This window comes from Pungitius pungitius, chromosome 18 (assembly GCF_949316345.1).
Source record: "Pungitius pungitius chromosome 18, fPunPun2.1, whole genome shotgun sequence".
Classification (NCBI taxonomy): Eukaryota; Metazoa; Chordata; class Actinopteri; order Perciformes; family Gasterosteidae; genus Pungitius; species Pungitius pungitius.
This window is the reverse complement of record NC_084917.1, coordinates 14,552,792-14,574,852: the sequence shown is the minus strand read 5'-3', so window position 1 is coordinate 14,574,852 and position 22,061 is coordinate 14,552,792. Positions and strand designations below refer to the sequence as shown.

Sequence of the window (22,061 nt, the reverse complement as noted above, 5' to 3'; positions counted from 1 at the left end):
TTGAGTTTCGTCAGTTAAGTCCTTGAGGGTACAGGTTTAGGGGGAGAGTGGGGATTGGGCCGTCATCTTTTCGTCAGGGCCCGCAGTGATGACGTAAGCAGCGTGCGACAGGACCCGCACCAGCCTGAGCTCCGGAGCGGAGTTGGCAGCAGCGCCAGGGAGACAGACATGGCTGCCCCCACGCAGCGCTGCCGCCGCAGCGGAGGGTTTGCTGGGTGTCCGCCGACGACGAGGCCTCGGTGGTGGCTCGCGTTGCTCCTGGTCTCCGTGTCCTCCCTGCCGGCGGTGACCGCGCTGGTGGACGGCCTCTACTGCGGCACGGAAGTGTGTTACGATGTGCTCGGTGTCAGTCGGGAGGCCGTCAAGTTGGATATCGCCCGGGCTTACCGGCAGCTGGCCCGCCGGTACCACCCGGACCGCTTCAGGCCGGGAGACCCCGGCTCGGAGGGGGAGACCCGTGAGTCCGCGCATATGAAGTTCCTGCTCATCGCCACCGCGTACGAGACGTTAAAGGTCAGTCCGGTTCTCTGTGAGGGAGTTTCATTCAGAAACCACTTGAATGCGTCTAGTCGGAGAGACCTTTCTGTTCCGGTGTCTCCTCAGTTCTTCATAACTCCTCTGATAGTTATGGAATAGTACAGAACAAGTACAGAACCACGGCCCACCGTCTCCTTCCTAACCAACCTGTAGCAATGTGTACGTTCACATCGATAATGTCCACGCAGGGACAGAAGTTGCCTAATGATGACGTGTTTATCCCCGTTACCCCGCGTGTATCGTTTAAGAACCAGGCTACTTCCACTCCCTGAAGTCCTTTGGACATAATAATCATATTAATATGATTGAGTATTATCCTCATGATACTTGTAGGATCTGCTAGTGTCAAATAGCGTTACTATGGTTTCCAGTCTTCGTTTTCATGAAATCACTTTATATTATACTAGTCTGTGTTTATATCCTATGGTGCCTATTTATCATGATCTATGAAGGAACTAGTAGTTCTTATATATTGTATTTATTTTGGGAAATTTGTTAATTTAATGTACAATTTCACGGCTTTGTACAATATACAAAAAATTACGTTTTTCCACAGCAGTACTTTCCAACCAGTTTAGGCAGAGCAAGAGCTGATGGAACTCAATGTGTTTTGTTGAATGGATTTTTAACAGTGATAGAATATTTTTTGGCTGAAAATACAATAAAAATCCTTTTTTATATATCTTAAAGAGGTTTTAACACCAATTACAAGAAAATCTGATATGAAAAATGTTACTCCCATATTTATTTATTCATTCAGGTTTATAATATTTCCCACACTGGCAAACAATAACAAAAGGGATCCAACAGAACGGTGGTTAAAATGTTCAGAACCTCAGAATTTAAGGTGGTTCAAATTAAACAAACTCCTCGCACACATTTTCTGGGAGATTAAAATATATCGTGTGGCTCCATTCTGAGTTGGACATTCCCTAAGAAAGACAAACCAACCCGTCCGGTGATTAAGTTCTGCAGGTACAGAAACGTATCCTAATACTTAACCGTTTTTAGTGTTTTCTCTGCAAAACAATACAAATATTTTAGAACCCCAGCTTGACTGAGCTCCTCCTGCAGGTCTTTATCAGACCAAACCTTCTAAAAACAGAAATTTTGTCTGTATGTGCAGGACGAGGACACTCGGAGGGACTACGACTACATGCTGGACCACCCCGAGGAGTACTACCAGCACTACTACACCTACTACCGCCGACAGCTCACCCCCAAGGTGGACGTCCGAATCGTCATCTTGGTCACCATCTGTGCCATCTCCATCTTCCAGGTACAGCCAGAAGCGCTATATATATATATATATATATATTTTTTTTTTTCCTTTCATCAGCACATCAAACCAATTATGGATATACTTTACTAGCAAGTAGCACATGTGTTTAGCCCTTCTTGATATCTCCATACCAGTGAACCAGTTACTTCCTTAACCATGATCGCACACTCACTCACACATGCACTGTCACACATGCACTATTTCCTTCCTTTCCTTGAGTGGCATCGACTGAAACCTGTTATCAAGAATTTCAGAAATGCTATGTCGGCCATTTTAAAGATTCTTCAGCAGGATGAAAAAAAGCAGTGGTCAGAAACCGCTGAGGCGGCCTCTCTTTAATTGATGCAATAAAGATTGTGATCAAGGATATTTACTCACTTATTTACACGCAGTTACAGCTGAAGATTGATTTTCATCTGCGGTCCCATGTGACCCGAGCTACTTCTCAAACCCTGCTGCTGAAAAGGTGTGCGTGGCATGAATAATGAGCTATCGTTGAATACATGTTCAGCTTGTTTACTTATTCTCACAGTACACCTTGTTACTTAATAATGAACTTTATCCAAACGTGATACATTATAAATGTTTTACTTCTCTGAGATTAGACTACTTATTTAGGGAAAACTGACTAGAGTAACCAAAGTGAGGCCGGTAAGGCTAAAGTGGTAACACCCGGTATAAGACACACACGCGTATGTCTGACCTCCGCATTTCTCCTCCAGTATTACAGCTGGCACAGCAGCTACAACGAGGCCCTCAACTACCTGGTGACGGTGCCCAAGTACCGGATCCAGGCCACGGAGATCGCCAAGCAGCAGGGCCTCCTCAACCGCACCAAAGAGAAGGGCAAGAACCGCCGCTCCAAGGAGGAGATCCGCGAGCAAGAGGAGGAGGTGATCCGTGACATCATCAAAAACAAGATCGACATCAAGGGCGGCTACCAGAAGCCCAACGTGTCGGACATCCTGCTGATCCAGATCGTGCTCTCCCCCTACTACCTGACCCAGTACGTCTCCTGGTACGCCTCCTGGTTTTACCGCTTCACCTTCTGCAGGGAGGAGTACGGTGAGGAGGACAAGTTCTACATCATCAGGTCAGTTCTCAAGGGGGCGCTTGAACCCGCATGGATGAGATGAGTCGCTGTCAGGTGGTCTCACAGCCCACTCCTGTGTTTTCACACCCAGGAGAAACATGAAGATGTCTCAGTCCCAGTTTGACGGCATTGATGAAAACACCCGACAGTCTTTCCTGGACAAGCGGCTCTGGATCAAAGAAAACTATGAGGTTTGTCGCTTTAATTTCTCTCCGAAGAAGCCTTTTCATTCCATTGTCTCCACCTGTTGGGGTGTGACCGCTCCCCACGTGTTTCCAGTTGTACAGAAAGGAGCAGGAGGAGGAGATGAAGGTGAAGATGGCGACCGACCCGAGGATGAAGAGGTACCGCCGCTGGATGAAGAACGAGGGGCCGGGCCGGCTGACGTTCGTTGACGACTAACGAAGCCTCCGAGTCACGTCTGGGACGTACACACCTGCCTCAGTGCCAACACACACGTACCTGTACAGAAACATTACCTGTGCCTGTTTATATGGGGAGAGATATTTTCATAGTGATTGGGACATAGAGACGACAACAAGATGGAATTTACTGCGTTCTTTTTTTTTTTTTTTTTTTACATCATGCTATTTTTTTGTTGTGTCAAACCAAATGAAAGCCTATTGATGAATGCTGTTTTTTAGAATGTTTGGCTCTGTTCTGCTGTTGAAAGCAGACGGATGAATGAGTTTGGTGATTTTTGTTGGACAGGTGACACCAGTGTGACCTCTGTCAGAAGTGTCCTTGGGCAAGGCATTGGACCGCCATCTGCTCAACCTGTATGCTGTGTTAAATTAATGAAGGTGAATTAGCCGTTCCTTGCGGTTCTGATGGATACATAAAGGTCAAGAAGTATTTTGTAGGACAGCGATCCTCACTCTCTCTCATCCTGGGAAGCAGGCAACACCAAAGCGCTCTGGTTTAGTTCTTAATCAAGCAGGTAAAAAACTAGTCGTGTTAAAAGGAGCGGCTGGCTAACAAGGTAAAAGACGCATGTGTAGTGACAATACCTGACAAACGGCAGGTTCCTCTGAATGATTATGTCCCATGTAGGGACTTAAACAAGAGTGCAAACCAAGGACATTTTAGTTATTGTGGTTTCTGCTCCAATGATCATCACTTTTTTCATATAATTTATTGTTTCAAATTTCACTGGTCTTTTTGTTTTTATTTGGTTGTGTTAATATGAACACATTTCTAAAAAAATAAATACATTTTGGAAATATTCATTTAAAGTTTGTTGTTGTGTAATCCATCTTGTTAAGCGCATTCACCACCTAGCAACTAGTTACTAGTCAACGCAGAATATGTAACGTAGGCACTGTGTTCAGCTCACAACTAGCAGTGCACACAGACTGCTGAGTACCATATACACTGACCCGCTGTGTAGATATATGTATACAGGTACAATATTAATTCAATGCAGAAGTTTGCTTACAGCTAACTATAACCTCAAATTCAGTATCTAGAATTTGAATACTACATAGCCTAATTTTATCAGAAATGTTGTCCTCCTGAAAAGTATCTCCATGAACACTATGCAGAATGCGCTCTATACTTAGCCGGGGCTCCTTTTGCTTAAACTACTGCATCAATGTGGCATGGAGGCCATCAGCCTGTGGCCCTGCCTTCAGCTCGTCTGCATTGTTGTCTCTGGTGTCTCATCGTCCTCCTGACAAAACCTAAGAGATTCTCTACAGGGTTTGGGTCAGGCCCTCATCAAGCACAGTGATGCTGTGGTCATTAAACCAGGTATTGGTACTTTTGGTTCCAAGTCCTGTTGGAGACGGCTGAACCTTTATTGTGAGCCTCTGCGCTCCTCCTCCAGACTCCGTCCCCTTGACCTCCAAATGAAATGCAAGATATACTTTCATCTGAAAGGCTGCTTGAGCACTTTTTTCTTACCACACTTCTTCCTTTCACAACACTCTGAACAGCCAGCTTCTCTAGCAATTCACTTTTTAATTAACCTTTGGGATGTTAAATAGTTTAAAAAGAACCTCGCTGAAAAGAAACCAAGCCATGTCAGGTTTTGCATCAACAATAGAAATTATTTTTTACATTAAACATTAAAACATACAAAAACAAAGATACAAGGCAGAAATATAACAAAGGCCCATGTCATTCCAACATCAAACACCATAAATTGAAATTAACCAACCGACTTGAACATAACACCTCTGCAGATCAAGTCTCAGATGACGCGTTAAATTCAAATAGTGCATGTTGAGATGATCACGATGTCTCTGCGAGAGTCATTATTTTTATTAGTGCGGTTACATTAAGAGCTATGAACTGCCTCGGAGACTAACTACATCACAGGAAGTACGCAGGCTGAAGTCTTTCCAAACACTCGTAGTGTACTTTGGCCGAGGCGTCTAAATGGTTCACGCCCGACTCATCTACCTTTACAGGTTTGGTTTTTTAATTTGCAGCAGAAAAATAAAAGGCCAGTAAACATCACTGGACGATTAGACAAACATTTTATATTTCTGTAAAGGAACTCTGGGTCTGCAAATCTAGATATTTATATATTATTAATTTTTTTATATATTTTACTCAACCCTGCACACATACTGTAGGGTACTAATAAAATATGTGCTGTCCCTCACTTTTTCTCTTTATACATCCAGCCCAATGTCATGTAGGAGTTTCTGATTGGCTGGAAGAGTTTTTGTTTGTTTCCTAATCAGATTATTGCATTTTATTCCAGGGTTTACTAAACTTACACATACATATCAAATAAGTCATAATACTATTGTGGAATTACATTTTTGAGTTTACCTCACCAGCCATACATTTTAACTTAACGAGGATTCTGAAAAATCTGAAAAATGTGTCTTGTTGACACTGAAAGTGAACTCTTTGATTTATCAATAAAATGTCAATTATAAAATATACATTTCTTTATCTTGTCCAAACAGTTGCCTTTCACCTGCAACTTGAAATTCATACAGAACACGTGTTTGTGGAAATCCTTCAGACCCTTGTAAATCCAAATCAATATGCACATGTGTATAAAAAGGATATTTAAACAGTCATTGGTTGTTGATCTCTTCACACACACACACACACACACACACACCGCTGTTTTCAGTCCGGATCCCTTTGTTTGTGTGCAAATACAAACCGGGATACTTTTTGTCTTTGTATTAGTAATATTTTCACTGATGACTTGAATGAAACCTGTTTTTTCTTGTGAATTGCGGTGAGACTTTTTAAGTCCAACATACTCGTGAACTGTGAGGAATATTCTTCTTCACCTTATCCACATTTAAGGTGCATTAAATAAAGTTCTCCAGTCCTTAAATTCACAAAGAGCGACATTTAGAACCGTCCTTTGTGTTTGAATTTTAAATGGGGGAAGAAGAGCCCAAGAGATCCAGATGTTTACTAGATATTTAAAACAAACTACCAGGAGAGTTTTTGTCTCTGCGTCCTTTGACTCCTTCCATGACGACTTAGAAGACACAACACAAGAGCAAATCTAAAAAGGCTTTAGTGAAATCACGAGGAAAAAAAAATTTTTTGGCAATGAAAAAAACAAAAAGGGAAAGAAAAACTCTTTTTAGAAGAGTTTTTAGCTGCAGACGTCTTTTGACGAGTCGAGAGGGAGCCTGTGTACGTAGGAAGCTACACGACGAGGATATCCTTATCGTTCTGTAGCCGCCACACGTGTCCCACTTCATTTGAACAACAGCAGGTGCCATATATTACATTTGGGGATATTTCAAAAGTTTCCCTCTGAGTCCAACATAGAGGAAAACAAGATGACACGCCAGGAATGACCAACAGTAAAATCCTCCTTGTGAATCAGAACAACAATAATTTTAGAATAACGAATACAAAGGTGTCAAAATATAAATTTAAAAAGATCTCAAACCTGTGAGATAGTAAATGAAAAAAAGAAAGTAAACAACTCTGACAACTAAACCAAATTAGGAATTCCCTGGAAACTGAATGTGGATGACATCATTTGAATAAGTTGAAGTTGGATCACTGCATTGAAAGTGAAGCAGCTTGAGTTGTTTGTTAGGAACTCAATTCAATTCAATTTGGAATTGAATTCATACAATCCTCACCTAACATAGTCCAACTCGATGCATACTTCCCCACTCAGCTCTCATTCGTTTCAGTTTACCGAGTGCAGAGTCAGGAGCTCTGGTCCCAGCGTCGATTCTCAAGGGGCATCTTTCCTATCCCCTCCTCCTGTCCCTTTGGTTTTTGGGGGGCTTGATCAAATTCTCCAGAAGTGTCAACGGGTGCTGTGATGAGTGTTAAGTCCTACGAAGTTTTCACCAGGTCGTACACGTAAATGAGGAAGTCGTCGTCAAACTTAATGAAGTAGACGGAGGGCTTGGCCTCCACCTGATGGATGACCATGCCCGTCCGTTTGCCGCCGTCCTCTTTGGCGTACTCCACCTGTTTGCCCACCAGGCTGTCCAGCACCTCGCCAGGCTCCCTCTCCGCCGGGACGCCGTCGTCTGCAGCGAGAAGGACAAAGAGAGAGGGGTGTTAGCAGCAATGGGTTGAGCAGATGGAGGGCAGGAAGTGAAGAACACAGTCATTGTAGTTGTGAATGAATGAGTAAGTGGTCACCGTGTGGGTTGCTTAGTTGTTCTGCAGCTGGCGCACTAAATGGCTCCCTAAATCTGCACAGACACAACAAAGGCCGCATGGCGGTGTTTCTCAACCGTATTACCTATGTAGGTACCAGAGTGCCTCCGCTCATTCACACTCCACGAGGGATTTCGATCTCTGATGTGTTTTTGGGGGACTCCAAAGCAGCGTTTTTTCCCCCGATTTAAATGGGTTGGAGCAGCCGTAAACAGCACAGGCAGACCTCCAGATGCCTACTATACATCTGGAAAGCACAATATGGCTGCAATACAGTGTTTCCCCTACCATTATATTATATGTAACCACCTCCATCCTCATTTATTAAATATCACCATTTTCCATGAAACAAAATATGATGATATTGCTGCTCTGACATTCCAGTAATGTTTCTCATAAAGTGGGCACAGTCCAGGGCGAGTGCCTCTCACTGATGTTTTGTGGTGAACTAACTGTGAAATGGCAGCGTCTCTGGCTTCCTGACGCCGGGGTTGGTAGTAGGAGGGTGAAGGGACCAGGTGGGTTTAGTGAACGGACAGTACTTGACTCACTTGAGTCGGGCATGATGCGGAGGTCTCCCTCTTTGTAGTCGTCCAGCAGCTGGTACATGTAGAGGACCGGGTCTTTCTCGTAGGTGATGTAGAACCAGTTGGTCATGATGGGAGCCCGGGCCAGCACCATCCCCCTCCACTCCTCCTTCGGACCCTCCTCCGTCTCAAACATGTGCTCCACCGCTTTCCCAATCATGGAGTCGGCCAGGTTGACGTCTGTTAGACGCGATTTTGCTGAAGGACAAACACATCCTCAGTTCAAATCTAGCGTGGTGCCTTTTGTGCTTTGTGAGACCCTCTCTGCGCCCCTTTCAATGCTGACTAAACAAAGGTACACAAAACCTATTCACATTACAAATAACAAAAGAAACTATGTGTGTATTAATCCTTACTCTGGGTCTGACTCACTTTGTCTAACAGCTCTACACTGACCACTTGACTCCACTTTCATTAATCTAACCTGGACTTTGAGCTAAATACTGATCTTAGCATCCTTATATGCTACCATTAGTATGTTTACACGCCTATGGTAAAATAAAACAGCATGATAGCATACAAATATATACAAACAATTAAAAAAAAATCAAATATGATACCAAAGTTTTTTGCCACTGCCCGGTTATTATTGTTTTTAAATTTAAACCTCTTCCAGAGCGGTGAGATGTTTATAACCGGGATCAACTTTTGTTTTGATGCCCCGGCAGAGACAATTGCTTTGGTTTTATATTTGATTAAACTCATTTTTATTTTTCAAATTTGTAATTTAATGAAGTTTAAGTTGAGATTCACAATAATGTTTTAACTGCTGCTGTTTTAAGGGACTGCTGTTGCTAAAAGCACCTTATTTGAAGTCTATCTTACTTTATAATTAATATAATTAATTAATATTGTCAATTCATTCATGAGACTATTCGCAATTACAATTTCTTTGCGTTGCCCAGCATTATTATTATTATTTTACACTGAATACTAGGGTGACAAAAAAAGAAAAGAAAATTGTTTGTGAAAATATTTTTTGCAAATTATCTTTCCTGTTGTAAAAAATGTTAAATATTTAACACCACTACACTTAACATTACTGCTCAATGATGCTAATGCTAGCATGTTATCTTCTGGTAACAAGTTGTTGCAGAAAGTAGGTCCTTGAGCGATAAAAAAATAAAACATTTGAATAAAGATTTGATCCAAAAACTAGAAAACTACATGAGCTGCGTTTGATCATCAGTTGGGTCTTACCCAGTCGGTCCGGGAGCACTTCCAGACCCTGGACCCGCTCATCTTTAAGGAGCTCCAGACCATAAATGCAGTCAAAGCCATCGTACTTTATCAGATAGAGAGACGGGTTCACTGGAACCTGGTGGGAACAAACATTGATATCACGTGTGTATGTCCTCACACAGTCCTTTAAGATGGTACATTTGACAACGTAGCAGCCTCTACTGATCATTTTGCATACTTTTTTGATTTGATTAAGCCCTCTGTAGGCTGAAAAATATATTTCTATCAAAACATGTGGCCTCCTTTTGATCCTAAGACCGATCAGTGTATACATATGATTAGAGATGTCCCCTGAGCCGAGTCATTTCAGCCCACCTGGTCGAGCACGGCTCCTTTCCACACCACGTGTCCTCCTCCTTCTTTCCACACGTGTTGGATCCTGCAGCCGACCATGTTGTGACTGGGCTGTGACAGGACTTTGGTGGCCGGACTCAGACTGCTTTTCTGTTTCCTGTCAGGAGATTTGGGTTTATTAAGAGTTGCATCTACAGATCTGATCTTATTGGCTGATCTTATTGTTCTATTTGGGTCCAATTATTTTGGCTCACTTGTGGGGATTCTTCCTCTTCATCATGTTTTCAGAAACACCTGCATGCCCTGAGGAGAAACGGCACATTAGTAAACCCAAGTTACAACTTGCTGCTTGGGTTTAAAGGATGGTTTGTGGTCTCCCCTATTTATTAGAGATCCTCCTAATTGATATATAGAATTGTTCCTAAAGTATTCAAATAATAGTAAAAATCAGTGGTGAGTGGAAGCTGTATTAAAAAAATGTTCTAAAAATAGTTTGGTTTAAAGTCAAATACGTCCAACATGGCTGGGGTGAAAAGGAAAAGGAATTTGGTCATTTGTTGCATTGAAAATACTCCTGTTCAAGCAAGACAAAAGTACAGTTTACCAAATAATTACACAGCATTGGATTACATTCAAATAATCAGGGGTCAGGGTCTGCCAGTTGAAGGTGTATGTGCGTGCCCTGGCGGTGGGGATGACCTCTGACCTTCATCAGCCGTGTCTCTGTGTCCTGGAGGGCTCTTCATTCATCTGCAGGCTGGGAGGCAGCCAGGCTGCCCGGCCGCACAGCTACAACACAAACGCCTCCAGGGCCTAAACAACAGGAGAGAAACACAGGGCATGTGAGCAATGACACAAAACGTGTCTGAATCCATGCACTCTCCTGTTAAAGCCTTCACTGACTACTGGTGGTACAAAGCAACGCCATTCCCGTTTCACCTTGAAATGTGTGTCCTATTCACGTAAACGAGCTGGTTAAAATGCTAAACGCTGCGTGTTATTGTGTTCAGTGGAAACTCGCAGCCACCGGTGCCAACAGGGCTCGCAGAGCGGGGACTGGAGGACGCCATCCGCAGCGAGCATGGAACAGACAGCAGTATTTACCTGGTGTTGTGGAAGATTTCAATAAAAGTTCGGGAGAAGAGAATGATTTGTTTCTAGGTTCATCAAATAAAACAGAGTCTTAATGAGTGATCAAAGTTGCAAAAGTCCATTTATTGCTTGCAAGCAGGAGGTCAAATTCACAGGCACGTATCACGGTGCTCTGTGGAGATGGCGTCTTCGATAAGTGGAAACGCTGAGCTTTTATACGCACACATGAAGGCCATCCTCCGTGGCAGGTATGAAATGTTGCAAACCAAGTTGAGATAAGAACCAAGGTTAAGATGGGGTTACAGAGATCCTTTGTTCCAGCATTTGTGAGAAAGCGTCCTCCTTTACACGGCTGCTAAAGACAACTTTTTAATCTCCCTTTTCTTCTCACATTACTACAATAGAGACAATAATCACTCTTTCAGCATAAGACTATGTTATGACATATTTTACCATTACACTGGCCCCCAATGTTCAGCAGGTTTTCAACCTGTGAGATTTACGGCTCATCCGCTGAATCAAAGCTGGGACAGAAGGGACAGCGAGTTTGAAGAGTGTGTCCTAATGTGATGACAACTGAGCAATGGAAAGGTCAAGAGAGGCCAAGGAAGAACACGAGATGTGATCCCATTTCCGAGGGGACGCGTGGACACGGGGCCCAGTGACCTTTGACCAACACACCTCACACTTGAGAAACTCGCTCAGGCGCTCCTGATATCAAGGGTACGGGGACAGACGTGAGGTCACCTTGACCTTTGACCTTCTAAATCTAGAGCCCAGTTGGACATTTGTGGCTAGAAATGGCCTGAAGGACTTCCTGACATGATGTATTCTCTATCTGTAGTATGGTCAGAACCAGTTTAAACTGATGAGTGTCTCATGGGGGATCCGGGGATTCGGCCCACAGTGGATCGGCTTTCAAAAGGTTCCATGATCCTGATCATGAGTCATCAATTATTGATCAGCGGAGCCAGTGAGGAAGGTTTTGGATTATTTATGTTTAACACATCCGACCCTCGGACCGCTCACTGCTCCGTCACGGTCGGCTCTGCATAAAAATGTATCATTTTAAACCAAAAGAAAACAGTATAAATGAGAACAAGAAATATTTCAATTTGTTGCCTACCCAAACCATAGCTGCATCTTTAGGCCTTGCAGCTCAATGTTTGTATCACTCCTCTCATGTTCACCAGTTAATGCAACTAAAACAACAGGTAAAGACATTTCTGGTATAAAACGTTTTGAAGATAACTTTCTAAGGAAATTTAAGTTGAAACAAATGCTTCTTATTTTTGATGATGTGGATCACTTACAATAAGCCTGAAAGCGTATTTTGTGACGGGCAATCTCTGCCCAAAATAAATACTTCATTATTTTACAGACCAAACAACTATTTTCGTGGTCCCATTGGTCTAGCTGTTTTTTGGGGTCATGGTTTCAGTTACGTTTGTGATTGCGCATTAAGCAGAAGGGACTCTTGATTGACTGATTGATTGTGATGGATCTTTATAGATCATATGAAGCCATAGGATTTTATACATGACAGGAGGCTGGCTACCTGGTTGTCTCTTCTACGTCTTCACCTCAGACAATTCGTGGGTATTTTTATTGTGCTGCCACAGATCAACTGGCCCTCAGTTTGGTTTGTAAGTAGCCATTGCTTGTGTCATTTTGTATAATCATCATCATTGGGGCCTTGGCTGAAAAGTTTTATCACAGCAAAACCCAAACAAGCTCAGCAACACAAGACATTTTGCAGCATTCAAATGCAGCTGGTGTTGATTTGCCTCCTGTTGCCGGGGGCAACGTATGGTTAGCATGTCGCCATAAGGGGCAGCGCGGCCCCCAACTCATTCTGCCCACGGCACAAAGTCAATGGACTGAAATCAGAGTGGGAAATTGGGAGCAAACCGACATTGTTCTTCACACACACACACACACACACACACGTCTCTCTGGTCTCCCCTAACCATCTGGATTTCATCAAGATCCACCACCGCCCAGACGTCAACACCGTGATTCAACCAGTACAACAAGGCTACAGTTTCCTGTTAAAGATTAGTTGTTGTACTTTATCGCAACTTGGCCAAAACTAACTCGTTTCATTTGGTTTTCTGCATTTAAAAAGTTACACGTTTAAGTGCTTAGTCAGCAGCGCGGTCTGTTTTCTTTGAGTTATTTTCATTACAAACCAAACCCTCATCTCAATAATGAGCAGGAAATGTCAAAGGCTAAAGCTGTAACCGTGGAAACAGTTCTGGTTAGCCAACCTGCTAGAACAGGGAGCTATTACCATGGAAATGTTTTTGCGTTACATAAGTTAATAAATTTCCCTCTGACGTGACTCAGAATAAGAGACTTAGTGGGGACTTCCTGTACTGCAAATAGACTGCAGGTGGTGATCAATGATGTGCATCAGGTAATTGCTGACCGGTACCAGTCACTGTTGTTTGAACTGCTCCAGAGAATCTCCTTTTCCTAAAATAAATATACAGAAACTATACAAGATGAAAGAATACCGAAAGCCACATTCCTCAGTCAAATGTTGCAATAAAAACCCAAACTGTGTCGAGGGATAGTATAATTTTATTGTTGTTTATTTATATTTAGCTAATCTACGCGCTGTAGGAATAACTATTACAGATATATTGAAATCATACATGTTTGGGGTTCCGCAAGTAGACAACCAACAGACACAAAAACACATCCGTAATATTTGACTACTCTAATCTCCAGTTGATAGGAGCAGCAGCAGGTCGGTGGGAGGCCTGTGGCTGTACCTGCCCCATCGGACTGCAGGTGACCTTTGCTTTGGTCACATGCTGGTAAAGGGGCGTGGCCGTAACCAGACCGCAGCATTCAAAGCAGCTTTCAGCAACTTTAACATATAAGTTATCACTTAATTCAATGCATTGGGTGCATTTTCTTAAATGCATCCAATGCATCTGCAAAAAGCGGTCGCAAAACAAACTCTACTTATAGGTTTAAAAGGTTTTCACTGGCTCCGTTTCCACTGACAGATGTTTTAGCCACGTGTTTGCGGTGTTTCATTTATCAGTACGGATGAGGTTGCTAGTTCGAACACCACCTTGCTACCTCGCTAGGTAAATATACGTGTATTTATAGAGGCACCATCCACACTGACAAGCAACCAAGCAGGTTCTGAATGGCCCGTGTCAGCCATGTTGCTCGGCTTTTTGTTACTTTTACTTACAGCCCCCAGACCAGGGGTGAAGGTGGCGGGGTTAGGGAGCTCAGAAAAGTGCACCGCGCGGGCACTGTCGGGGAGGATTTCTGCGGCAAAGGAAGGAAAAACCCTGTCAGAGAGACAGCAGCGAACCGGGTTTGGTCGCGCGCTGTATGCCTCCGCTTCCCCGCCCCTCCCCCGGCAGACCAACAGTCGGCGGGAGAACGCCAGCGATAAAACGAGCGCTCAGTGTGTGTTTCTTTTGGCTGTCTACCTGAGGGCTGAATAGCTAACTAAAGAGAGACAGGTGCGTATGTGTTTCTGTCTTACCGTTGTTATTTTTAAAAATTGGAGTTCGAAGCGAACTGCGGCGGGTTGTCTCGCCTCCTGCTGTTTATCCACAGAGCCCGTTTCTACTTTACAGGAACAGGAGAGACTCCACAGCCATCTCACCACGGAAAGTGAAGATGTAACGTTATAAAATAAAAAGAAGACGTCCGGTTCCGCCCTTCACAATAAAAGCGCAGGTGACTGCGAATACGCAATGCCGGTAGATAAATGTGCCCGTTACAAATGTATTGAATAATATCAATTAAATTAAAAAGCTGGCTTGAACCGTATGTCCCCTAATGCTACCCTTATGGACATGATTATCATTAAATATAGTCTTATGCCAGGTGGATATCCGTTGTATATATGTGCATCCATCCAAGATATACGTATATATGTGTATATTCACCAACAAAAAATAGAATGTGCAGTGGTGTTTCGCGGGGGGGGGCGGATATGTTGGCCGATATTATGTGAACGAAAGACACAAAATATGTCTGTAATCTATTACTAAGAAATACAAAATCACTTTCTTCTATTCTTTTCCTTTTTTAACCTTTTAGATTTCACAAAAATCCAACACTCGCCTCTTATTTTTTCGATCGCCTTCTTTCCGGTGGTAAAGCTGCAGAGTGACGCTCTCTCTCTCTCTCTCTCTCTCTCTCTCTCTCTCTCTCTCTCTCTCTCCGCCCATGCTGCGCTCTGCCAGATATTGGAACCCAGAGGAAATACAACGACACCGGCTGGCGCATTACGCTATTTTACTTTGCTAAATAGTGATCTGCCTGCTGTTGAATGCGACAGACAGACGTATATGAGACAAGCTGAAAGGACAACCAGGCTGACGTGATGTTCTTATTTAATTATTCCTCTCCGAACTATGATAAAAAAATTACTCATTTACACCGTCTGACCTTTGTAATTCAGTGTTTATTATGTTTTTGTGACATCTGAATCAATCCAATCCAATGATTAGTCAAATGTTGTTTTATATTACAGCGTTATGAACACTTAACAATACAAGGTACAAACTTTTGAGATTCCATTTTTTCTGCGATATATTTTTATAGAAGGTGCTTTTAATCCAGTTAGTTTCCCCTTTTCATGGAATCCCCATCACAAGAACGTAAAGCCAAGATGGTCTAAGTCTTTCTCCTTCTAACCATCTCACATTCCTTTGAACTGCTGCATGATGGAAAGAAGGTGCTCGCTGCGTTTCTGGATGCTGTTCTGCTCCTCCTTCAGCCTCTCCTGCTCCTGCAGCACCTCCTCCTGAGGACCAGACAGTGGACAGAGTTCATTTAAACGCACAATTCCAAATATAGTTTCTCAGAGCTCTTGTATTGTGTGGTTTTCTTCCATCCTTTTAAGAAGTAGAAGACCTTAACAAACAGCCATGTGACAAAAAAAATAAAAGTGAATGGGTCGGGGTTGGAGTGTGCAGGTTAACCTCAATTAAATAAACTGTCCTGGGGGCTTTTGTGTACTGAGCAGCCGCCTGACAGACAGTCCATAGGAAATGGAGAAGAGGCTGGCGTGAAGGGATGTGTGTTCACTGACTCTGAGTCTGCAGAGCTCCCTCCTCTCTCGGTCGTTCTCCTCCGCTCTCGCTCGGAGCCACGCCTCATTCTGAGAGCGGTGTCTGTCCAGCATCTCCTGCAGCTCCTGACACACACACACACACACACATGCACAACTTGAATCCAAATAGTCTGTGTTCCTGATTTAACATGCCAACATGCCCAAAAGGGTTTGACAAGTTAGCAATAACGCATTAACAATCTTTTAGAGAGAATGTTTTTCCGTTTATTAGATTTTGTTTGGATCAGAATAAACTAGCCTGATAGAATGCAATAAGTTCAAATGTTCAAATAGAGGAAATTCTACCTGTTGCTGTTGTTGTCTGCCGGCTTCATGACCTTCTTTCTCTCTTTGCAGAGCTGCAGCAGCTTGAGATAAATCTGACCTCTCTCTGGGAGAAAGAATACATTCAAGTTTATCACTTAACCAGATGATCTCTACCGCAACTGTATTCATGTTCTACTCAAGGTCAATTTGTGTGAGGCATTGTTTTTGTTTAACAGATTATGATATCCGTTGGATCTTTGTATTTAGTCTCAGTGAACCGACGGGCTCGAAGGGCGGCTGCCCCTGCTGTGAAGAAGGCAAAGAGTGGGATCAGTACGGAGTAGCTGTGGAGAAGGACTGCAGCACCCCAAGATGCTTCTGCCCACACATTTTCAATCCACCAAGTCATGGTGATCCACCCCCCCCCCCCCCGTAAGCCTTCCCAGGTTCTTTCAACCAAATGGAACAACAGCGCATGCTGTGAGTGCTGATTTAAAACAACGAGCCTCTCATTTGTCAGAAGCGAGGGAAGCGTCACAAACCATTCCACACATTCTTGGTCATTAAAGTAAAGGTCCCTGTTGGAGGGAGGTGAAGTAGACAAACAAAGAAACATTTACAGTTATACAATGATTTTGAGTTAATGTATTGCTACATTAAGGTATTCATAACGCGTTAGTGTGCCCAGCCCTATTACAGAAGAAATGAAATACTGAAACATAATAGAAAATATAAACTAAGCAAAGGCAAACAAAGGTGTACATTATACCGCTCCATGTTCTGGAACTCCTGGTCCAGCAGAGTAAAGGCTGTCTGGATTTTTCTCATAGCCTCATCTCGAACTGCACTGAAGTCTCTGTAGAAAACCGCCTGCAGAGGGAAACCTTACATTACCAGTGAGTACTACAGGTACTACAGGTTATACTGCTACAACCAGTACTGTGTCGCCTTTGACTGTCCATGCTACTACTGCTACACTGCTGCGAACCACTGCCAAGTACTAAGTATTGCTACTACTGCTACAAGTACCACTTCTGACCTTAGAAGGCTACTTCTGCTGCCACTATCTGCTAGTACTGCTGTTACTGTTGTCCCTGCTGCAAATACTGCTACCACTAATAGTACTGCATCAACTACAACTAACAATTTTGCTAGAGCTGCTGCCACTGCTTCTACTGCACAAAGTACAAATATTACATCTGCTTGTATTGCTGCTGTTGAAATTACTGATGCCACCGCTACACAAGACCCCAACAATTATCACTATTTCTGCAACAACTACAGCTACGTATCCCTTTTTCTGGTAATACTTCTGCTGCTGCCCCACTACTACTATTACTGCCACAAGACCAATTACTACAGCTGCTAGTGCATCTACTACTACTACTATTGCCACAGATATGTGTTACTATTACAACTATACTTTCACAGGTACCACTAATACTGCTGCTACCACTGGTGCTACCAGTACACCTACTGGAACTACTACTACCATTACTACTGATAGTACTTGTGCTAATACTGCTTTACTTTGGGATTCTGTGTTACAATCCCTAAAGCTTTCTCACCAAGTCACCTGTTAAAGTTGAATGCTGTAACCTCAATAGATTGATGGTCGTCATCACCTGTGCATTAGCCGCCGTGGTTGTGGCCTGGTCGAGCGGAGCCCACTCGCTCAGCTCGTAGCGAACGTTGGGAACCTTCGTGGGTGTGAAGCTGTTAGGGGTCAAAACCCGAAAACCAGGTTGTTTAAAGTGAGAGATGAGACTCAGAGGTGAAGCGAGCTCTGAAACTGCAGACGCACACGACACCAGGGATGAAACACACCTGTGGCTGACTCCCTGCAGACCGAACTCTGACAGGATCTCCCTCATCACTGTGGAGAAAGACAATGCGAGGCCCATGGAACTACTGTATCACCATGAATAGCGTTTGGGTCCAAAGGCCTGTGATAATGGCCGTAGTCGATGTTCAGTTTAGAGAAGGTGAATGAAGCAGATGTGAGTAAAGTACCTGGTTGTCTCTCTGAGGGGTTTATGAGTTTCATCACTTTCAGGTCATTGAACTCCTGCTCCTCGTTCTTCCCTCCAAACACATACAGCTGCCAGCCACACAAAAAAAGCGTTCTATTATGAGACTCGATGACAATCAAACCTCTCCGACGTGGTACTGACGTGGCTGTGGAGAATGAAGGCGCTGTGTCCATGGCGCCGGGCCGGAGGTATTCCAACGTACAGAGGAACCTTCCACTTCATCTTAGCTGAAGAGAAAAGATGTGATACGTCTGAGAAACACATGTCAAACTTTACATAACTCCTGCTTAAAATTGTCAGCTCACAACTACTCACAAATACTGAGTTTATGGATTTCATTGGTAGGCGTCGCCGTGCCGTCCTCATTTGTGGTTTTGCCGCCGAACAGGTAGATATCCTGCATGGGATGGAGGCATAGTGAATTATTAATTATTACAACTTATTTACCAGCACTTCCTTTGATTTCTCCTTATATATTATTTGCATGTGCTTGATGACATAATCGGATAATTTAAAAAATAGTTCTTTCCACTCAAAACTGATGATAAATACGAGGCATATTCATCACCATCAAACTAAAAAGGAATGCATACATGTGACAATATTTGCGCTGCTACCATCCATGTTGTACCATTGTATCGGCAGCAGCCTCAGGTCAGACTCCAGTTCATCCTGTCCCCTTCCCCTTGTCCATCTCAGTAAGGCAGCCTCCCATGGCGACAGGCTTAAAAGGCTTAGCTAGCACACCCTCTCCTAACTGCTGCAGTAAGCTCCACCACATTCATTTATTACCAGTCAAATGTATCAGAGCCCCAATTAACCTGCTCGTGTGTGTGTGTGTGTGTGTGTGTGTGTGTGTGTGTGTGTGTGTACTTTATCGTGATGTGCAGACAGTGTTTGTCCTCTGCAGGGTGCCGGTGAGTCTCCCTTCACCTCCCACTTCTGCCACTGCAAGGTCTCTAAATGAACAGGTGGAGGTATGAAAGTCAACCATTGACTGCATTGATGGGAAATCACATCCCTCATTACATTATATTCCATTTAAATTCTACTTTCAAACATACTATAATTTGTTTAATTCTTTGCTTATTGAATTTGAGTCAAAAGCATTTGTATTTTAAAGTATAATCCTGAGATGTTGGAAAATGTCTAATTTCAACTGGCAGATGAAGTGCTAATGGAAAACCCTCAGACTTTTCTTACCTGTATTGAGAACATGGAAGTCATTACAGAAAACTCCACCTGCTTCATAACCTCCAGACATATACACCTGATCTCCCACCAGAGCAAAACTCTGACCCCACCTGCACACACACACACAATAAACACACACGTGCGAAAATGGTCGACAGTGTGTGTCATTGTTTATAAGATTCAACGACCCCTGAGCATTTTAATATAATCCAATAAAATACTCCACCCCTGTGAAAGTGATAACAAGTGGCTTACAGGGCAGGAGGCAGCGATCCGCTAGTTTTTACCGGCGTCCAGGTGAGAGACGCTGAAACAGAGCAGAGAGAAAACACATTCAGTAAACTGCACCTTAACAGCCACAGGTATGGCCCTTCAGTGAGGGGATGATGATCATGTGACCTGTGTTGAAGACCATGAGGTCGTCGGTTGGATTTCCTCTCAGAATGCCTCCGTACGCGTAGATGTTGTCTCCCACGGCAACAGCGCCGTGTCTGAGGGTTCTGAGGGCCACGCCGCCGACCGCCAAGCGATCCCAAGTCAGAGACACTGTTTAGAAATGGAAATACCGGCACAGTGTTGTCAGGTTTTATTTCAATGCAACGCAACAGCAAAAACAAACAGAGGCGATAGCACAGACCTTTTTTCCTCCCCCTGCTGTGAAGTTCTCACCTATGTCAAAGCTGTAGACTCCCGGCAGACACTCTGTGGCGCCGCGGCTGCACGCTCCTCCAAACAGATACAGCTTTCCTTTCACAACACTTCAAAAGAGGCAAATGACACTAAGAGAAGGCCGGCCGACCCCTTTCAGCTCCCCACATGACTGCAGACCGAGGAGCTCTGGACAGCAGGACCTGCACCTGCAGCCCCCCTGAAGGGGTAGACCTATCGAAAGCTGTCATTTCCAAAGTGGGTATTTTCGAGTTGAGGCAGCTTTGAACTGGGTATTTCAAACATCAGGATTTATTAGCTCTATATATTTGCCACTTTCTCTTTGGTTCACACAAACATCCAGTTAACTCAGTGCTGTGGTTTACCAAAGCGTGTGTCCTTCTCTGGCTGTGGGAACTTCTCCGCGCTGAGGTATCTCCTCCCATGTCACGTCATCAGGAGAAACTACAAGCAATGACAAAATCATTGATCATTTGTTCTTTTGTTTTTCACATGTGATGCACTTTGGAGGACACATTTTACTTAATGAGAAAGGATGTGTGAAGAAGTAAATACATAAGTAATAAAGTAGTGTTGAAATGTATCCTGATATGCACAAACTCAAGAATGGATTCATGAAAACGTTTGGAAATGAGATATATCCATCTGCTTAGAGAATCTAAAGCATCAGCTGCCGTAGCAGCTGACTTAGACAGCTTCTTCACACATCCTCCACCATAAACTACAGTTGTGCTATATGTATGGTCTACATTTCCATCTGTACCTGTTAGCATGTAGAAGTCGCTGAAGTAAACAGTCATGTCCTCCTAAATGAAGGAGATGAAATTCATCACACCATTACCAGATGTTTTGCCATTTTTGGTGTGTGGATGAAAAACAGGCTGCTCTTGTGAAATCCCCTTAAATTAAAAGAAGCTTTGGAGAATAAAGTGAGGACAGTCACCTCTTGGTTGATGCTGGAAGCTCCTCCGAACAGGAAGGCCACGTTCCCTGCCAAAGCTAAAGCGTGGCCATGTCTGTAACATGAGCCATTGGACGACACAAGGGGGGGTCTGTCAATCTAATAACCACCAAACACCACTGCAGAAAACCTTTTCAGTTTCATCTGGACAGCAGTCCACTTAAAGACTTAAATGAATTCATGTCGCCACGTGGCTCGGTAGCGTCCTGCAGAATGGACGAATCACAAGTCTAGTTTTAGACCGTCGTACACAATAAAGAGACCCACCTTGGACTCGGAGCTTCTCCCCTCTCCTCTTTCTCCAGCCAATGACCGCTGGCTAGAGCCATCTTCTCGGTTCAACTTGTGGGTCTGTTTGCTGATGTTCTCTTTGTTTTGCTGAAGCTGCACTGAACCACTGATGAGTCTTATAACGCAGTCAGACAGCCTTCCTGTGAGTGTCGATTTACAGGTAACAGCACACACTTTCCTCTGCAAGTGCCCCGTTGCCCAGCGACGCCTTTTGAACACACCGGAGCAGCTCAGCACAGGACAAAGCCAGAATTCTGATAGAATTCTTAGATGCTGCTGAAAAAATCTATATCTAACAGTAGAAGTTCAAATTATTTTCAGCCTTTTGGGGTAAAGTATTCTTAGTATTAGTTACAGCAGCTACTCAAGATAAGAATTATTATCTTGAATTTCTCTCTGTACTTATGGCTTGTGTTTGATGATTTGTGATTTTTTTTATGTTAGTCTGTAATAAATACTTAATCGAGACCCAGAAGCAGTACGGCAGACCATGTGTCGGACTGTAAAACGTTTATTACATCATTAACAGTTTTTCACTTCCTCTGATGCCTTCATGACTAAGCTATGTAAATAATAGACAATAATATATCTGTATACATAAATGAAATAATGATAAAATATTGTGCAGGCTAATTATTACTTAATCAAAAATGTTATTTTAATAATAAGAATAAAAAATATATGTATATATACAGTATATATTTCTAATGTGGCTGTCTCCTTATTCACTGCACTTTAAACCCGTTTTTGGTGACACTGTCATCATTATTTTCCAAATTTAGCATCATATTCCACCAGGACCTT

The 22,061-nt window shown here is 43.3% G+C and overlaps 3 protein-coding genes across 4 annotated transcripts; 1 reads left to right on the top strand and 2 right to left on the bottom strand.

Annotated features, from left to right (window-relative positions):
* On the top strand, nucleotides 1-4,274 carry dnajc25 (DnaJ (Hsp40) homolog, subfamily C, member 25). Its single transcript, XM_037484905.2, has 5 exons — nucleotides 1-513; nucleotides 1,664-1,816; nucleotides 2,542-2,912; nucleotides 3,004-3,103; nucleotides 3,192-4,274. Exons 1-5 carry the CDS (start codon nucleotides 169-171, stop codon nucleotides 3,312-3,314), a joined length of 1,092 nt encoding a protein of 363 aa, XP_037340802.2. The 5' UTR covers nucleotides 1-168; the 3' UTR covers nucleotides 3,315-4,274.
* A 563-nt stretch (nucleotides 4,275-4,837) lies between these two features.
* LOC119226698 (spindlin-1) lies at nucleotides 4,838-14,530 on the bottom strand. Of its 2 annotated transcripts, XM_037484908.2 has the most exons (8): nucleotides 14,262-14,530; nucleotides 13,959-14,038; nucleotides 10,359-10,465; nucleotides 9,907-9,955; nucleotides 9,674-9,809; nucleotides 9,317-9,434; nucleotides 8,081-8,314; nucleotides 4,838-7,396 (listed from the first exon to the last, which is right to left on the bottom strand). In XM_037484908.2, exons 3-8 carry the CDS (start codon nucleotides 10,396-10,398, stop codon nucleotides 7,197-7,199), a joined length of 777 nt encoding a protein of 258 aa, XP_037340805.1. In that variant the 5' UTR covers nucleotides 10,399-10,465; nucleotides 13,959-14,038; nucleotides 14,262-14,530; the 3' UTR covers nucleotides 4,838-7,196. The 2 variants fall into 2 exon arrangements, with proteins under 2 accessions (XP_037340805.1, XP_037340803.1); XM_037484906.2 differs by lacking the exon at nucleotides 13,959-14,038 and having other exon boundaries at nucleotides 14,262-14,528.
* Nucleotides 14,531-15,171: 641 nt separating this feature from the next.
* zmp:0000001301 (rab9 effector protein with kelch motifs) lies at nucleotides 15,172-21,403 on the bottom strand. Its single transcript, XM_037484904.2, has 18 exons — nucleotides 21,234-21,403; nucleotides 20,949-21,021; nucleotides 20,769-20,811; nucleotides 20,371-20,449; nucleotides 20,006-20,094; nucleotides 19,736-19,882; nucleotides 19,592-19,643; nucleotides 19,346-19,446; nucleotides 19,016-19,101; nucleotides 18,458-18,539; nucleotides 18,284-18,369; nucleotides 18,123-18,210; nucleotides 17,937-17,985; nucleotides 17,735-17,825; nucleotides 16,879-16,979; nucleotides 16,149-16,233; nucleotides 15,822-15,926; nucleotides 15,172-15,533 (listed from the first exon to the last, which is right to left on the bottom strand). The coding sequence occupies exons 1-18, from the start codon at nucleotides 21,293-21,295 to the stop codon at nucleotides 15,429-15,431; spliced, it is 1,524 nt and encodes a 507-aa protein (XP_037340801.2). The 5' UTR covers nucleotides 21,296-21,403; the 3' UTR covers nucleotides 15,172-15,428.
* Nucleotides 21,404-22,061: the final 658 nt, after the last annotated feature.

Bases quoted from the DNA above. Each gene is read 5' to 3' on its own strand.
- LOC119226698 (XM_037484908.2), bottom strand. From the start codon at position 10,398: ATGAAGAGCCCTCCAGGACACAGAGACACGGCTGATGAAG. The intron at 9,435-9,673 runs GTGGGCTGAAAT...TGTTCCCACCAG, and splicing joins AAGGAGCCGTGCTCGACCAG to GTTCCAGTGAACCCGTCTCT. The intron at 7,397-8,080 runs GTGAGTCAAGTA...TTCTCGCTGCAG, and splicing joins CCGCATCATGCCCGACTCAA to ACGACGGCGTCCCGGCGGAG.
- dnajc25 (XM_037484905.2), top strand. From the start codon at position 169: ATGGCTGCCCCCACGCAGCGCTGCCGCCGCAGCGGAGGGTTTGCTGGG. The intron at 514-1,663 runs GTCAGTCCGGTT...CTGTATGTGCAG, and splicing joins CCGCGTACGAGACGTTAAAG to GACGAGGACACTCGGAGGGA. The intron at 3,104-3,191 runs GTTTGTCGCTTT...ACGTGTTTCCAG, and splicing joins GGATCAAAGAAAACTATGAG to TTGTACAGAAAGGAGCAGGA.
- zmp:0000001301 (XM_037484904.2), bottom strand. From the start codon at position 21,295: ATGGCTCTAGCCAGCGGTCATTGGCTGGAGAAAGAGGAGAGGGGAGAA. The intron at 20,095-20,370 runs GTAAACCACAGC...CCTCTTTTGAAG, and splicing joins AGAGAAGGACACACGCTTTG to TGTTGTGAAAGGAAAGCTGT. The intron at 16,234-16,878 runs GTATAATGTACA...TCTTTCTCCCAG, and splicing joins GAGTTCCAGAACATGGAGCG to AGAGAGGTCAGATTTATCTC.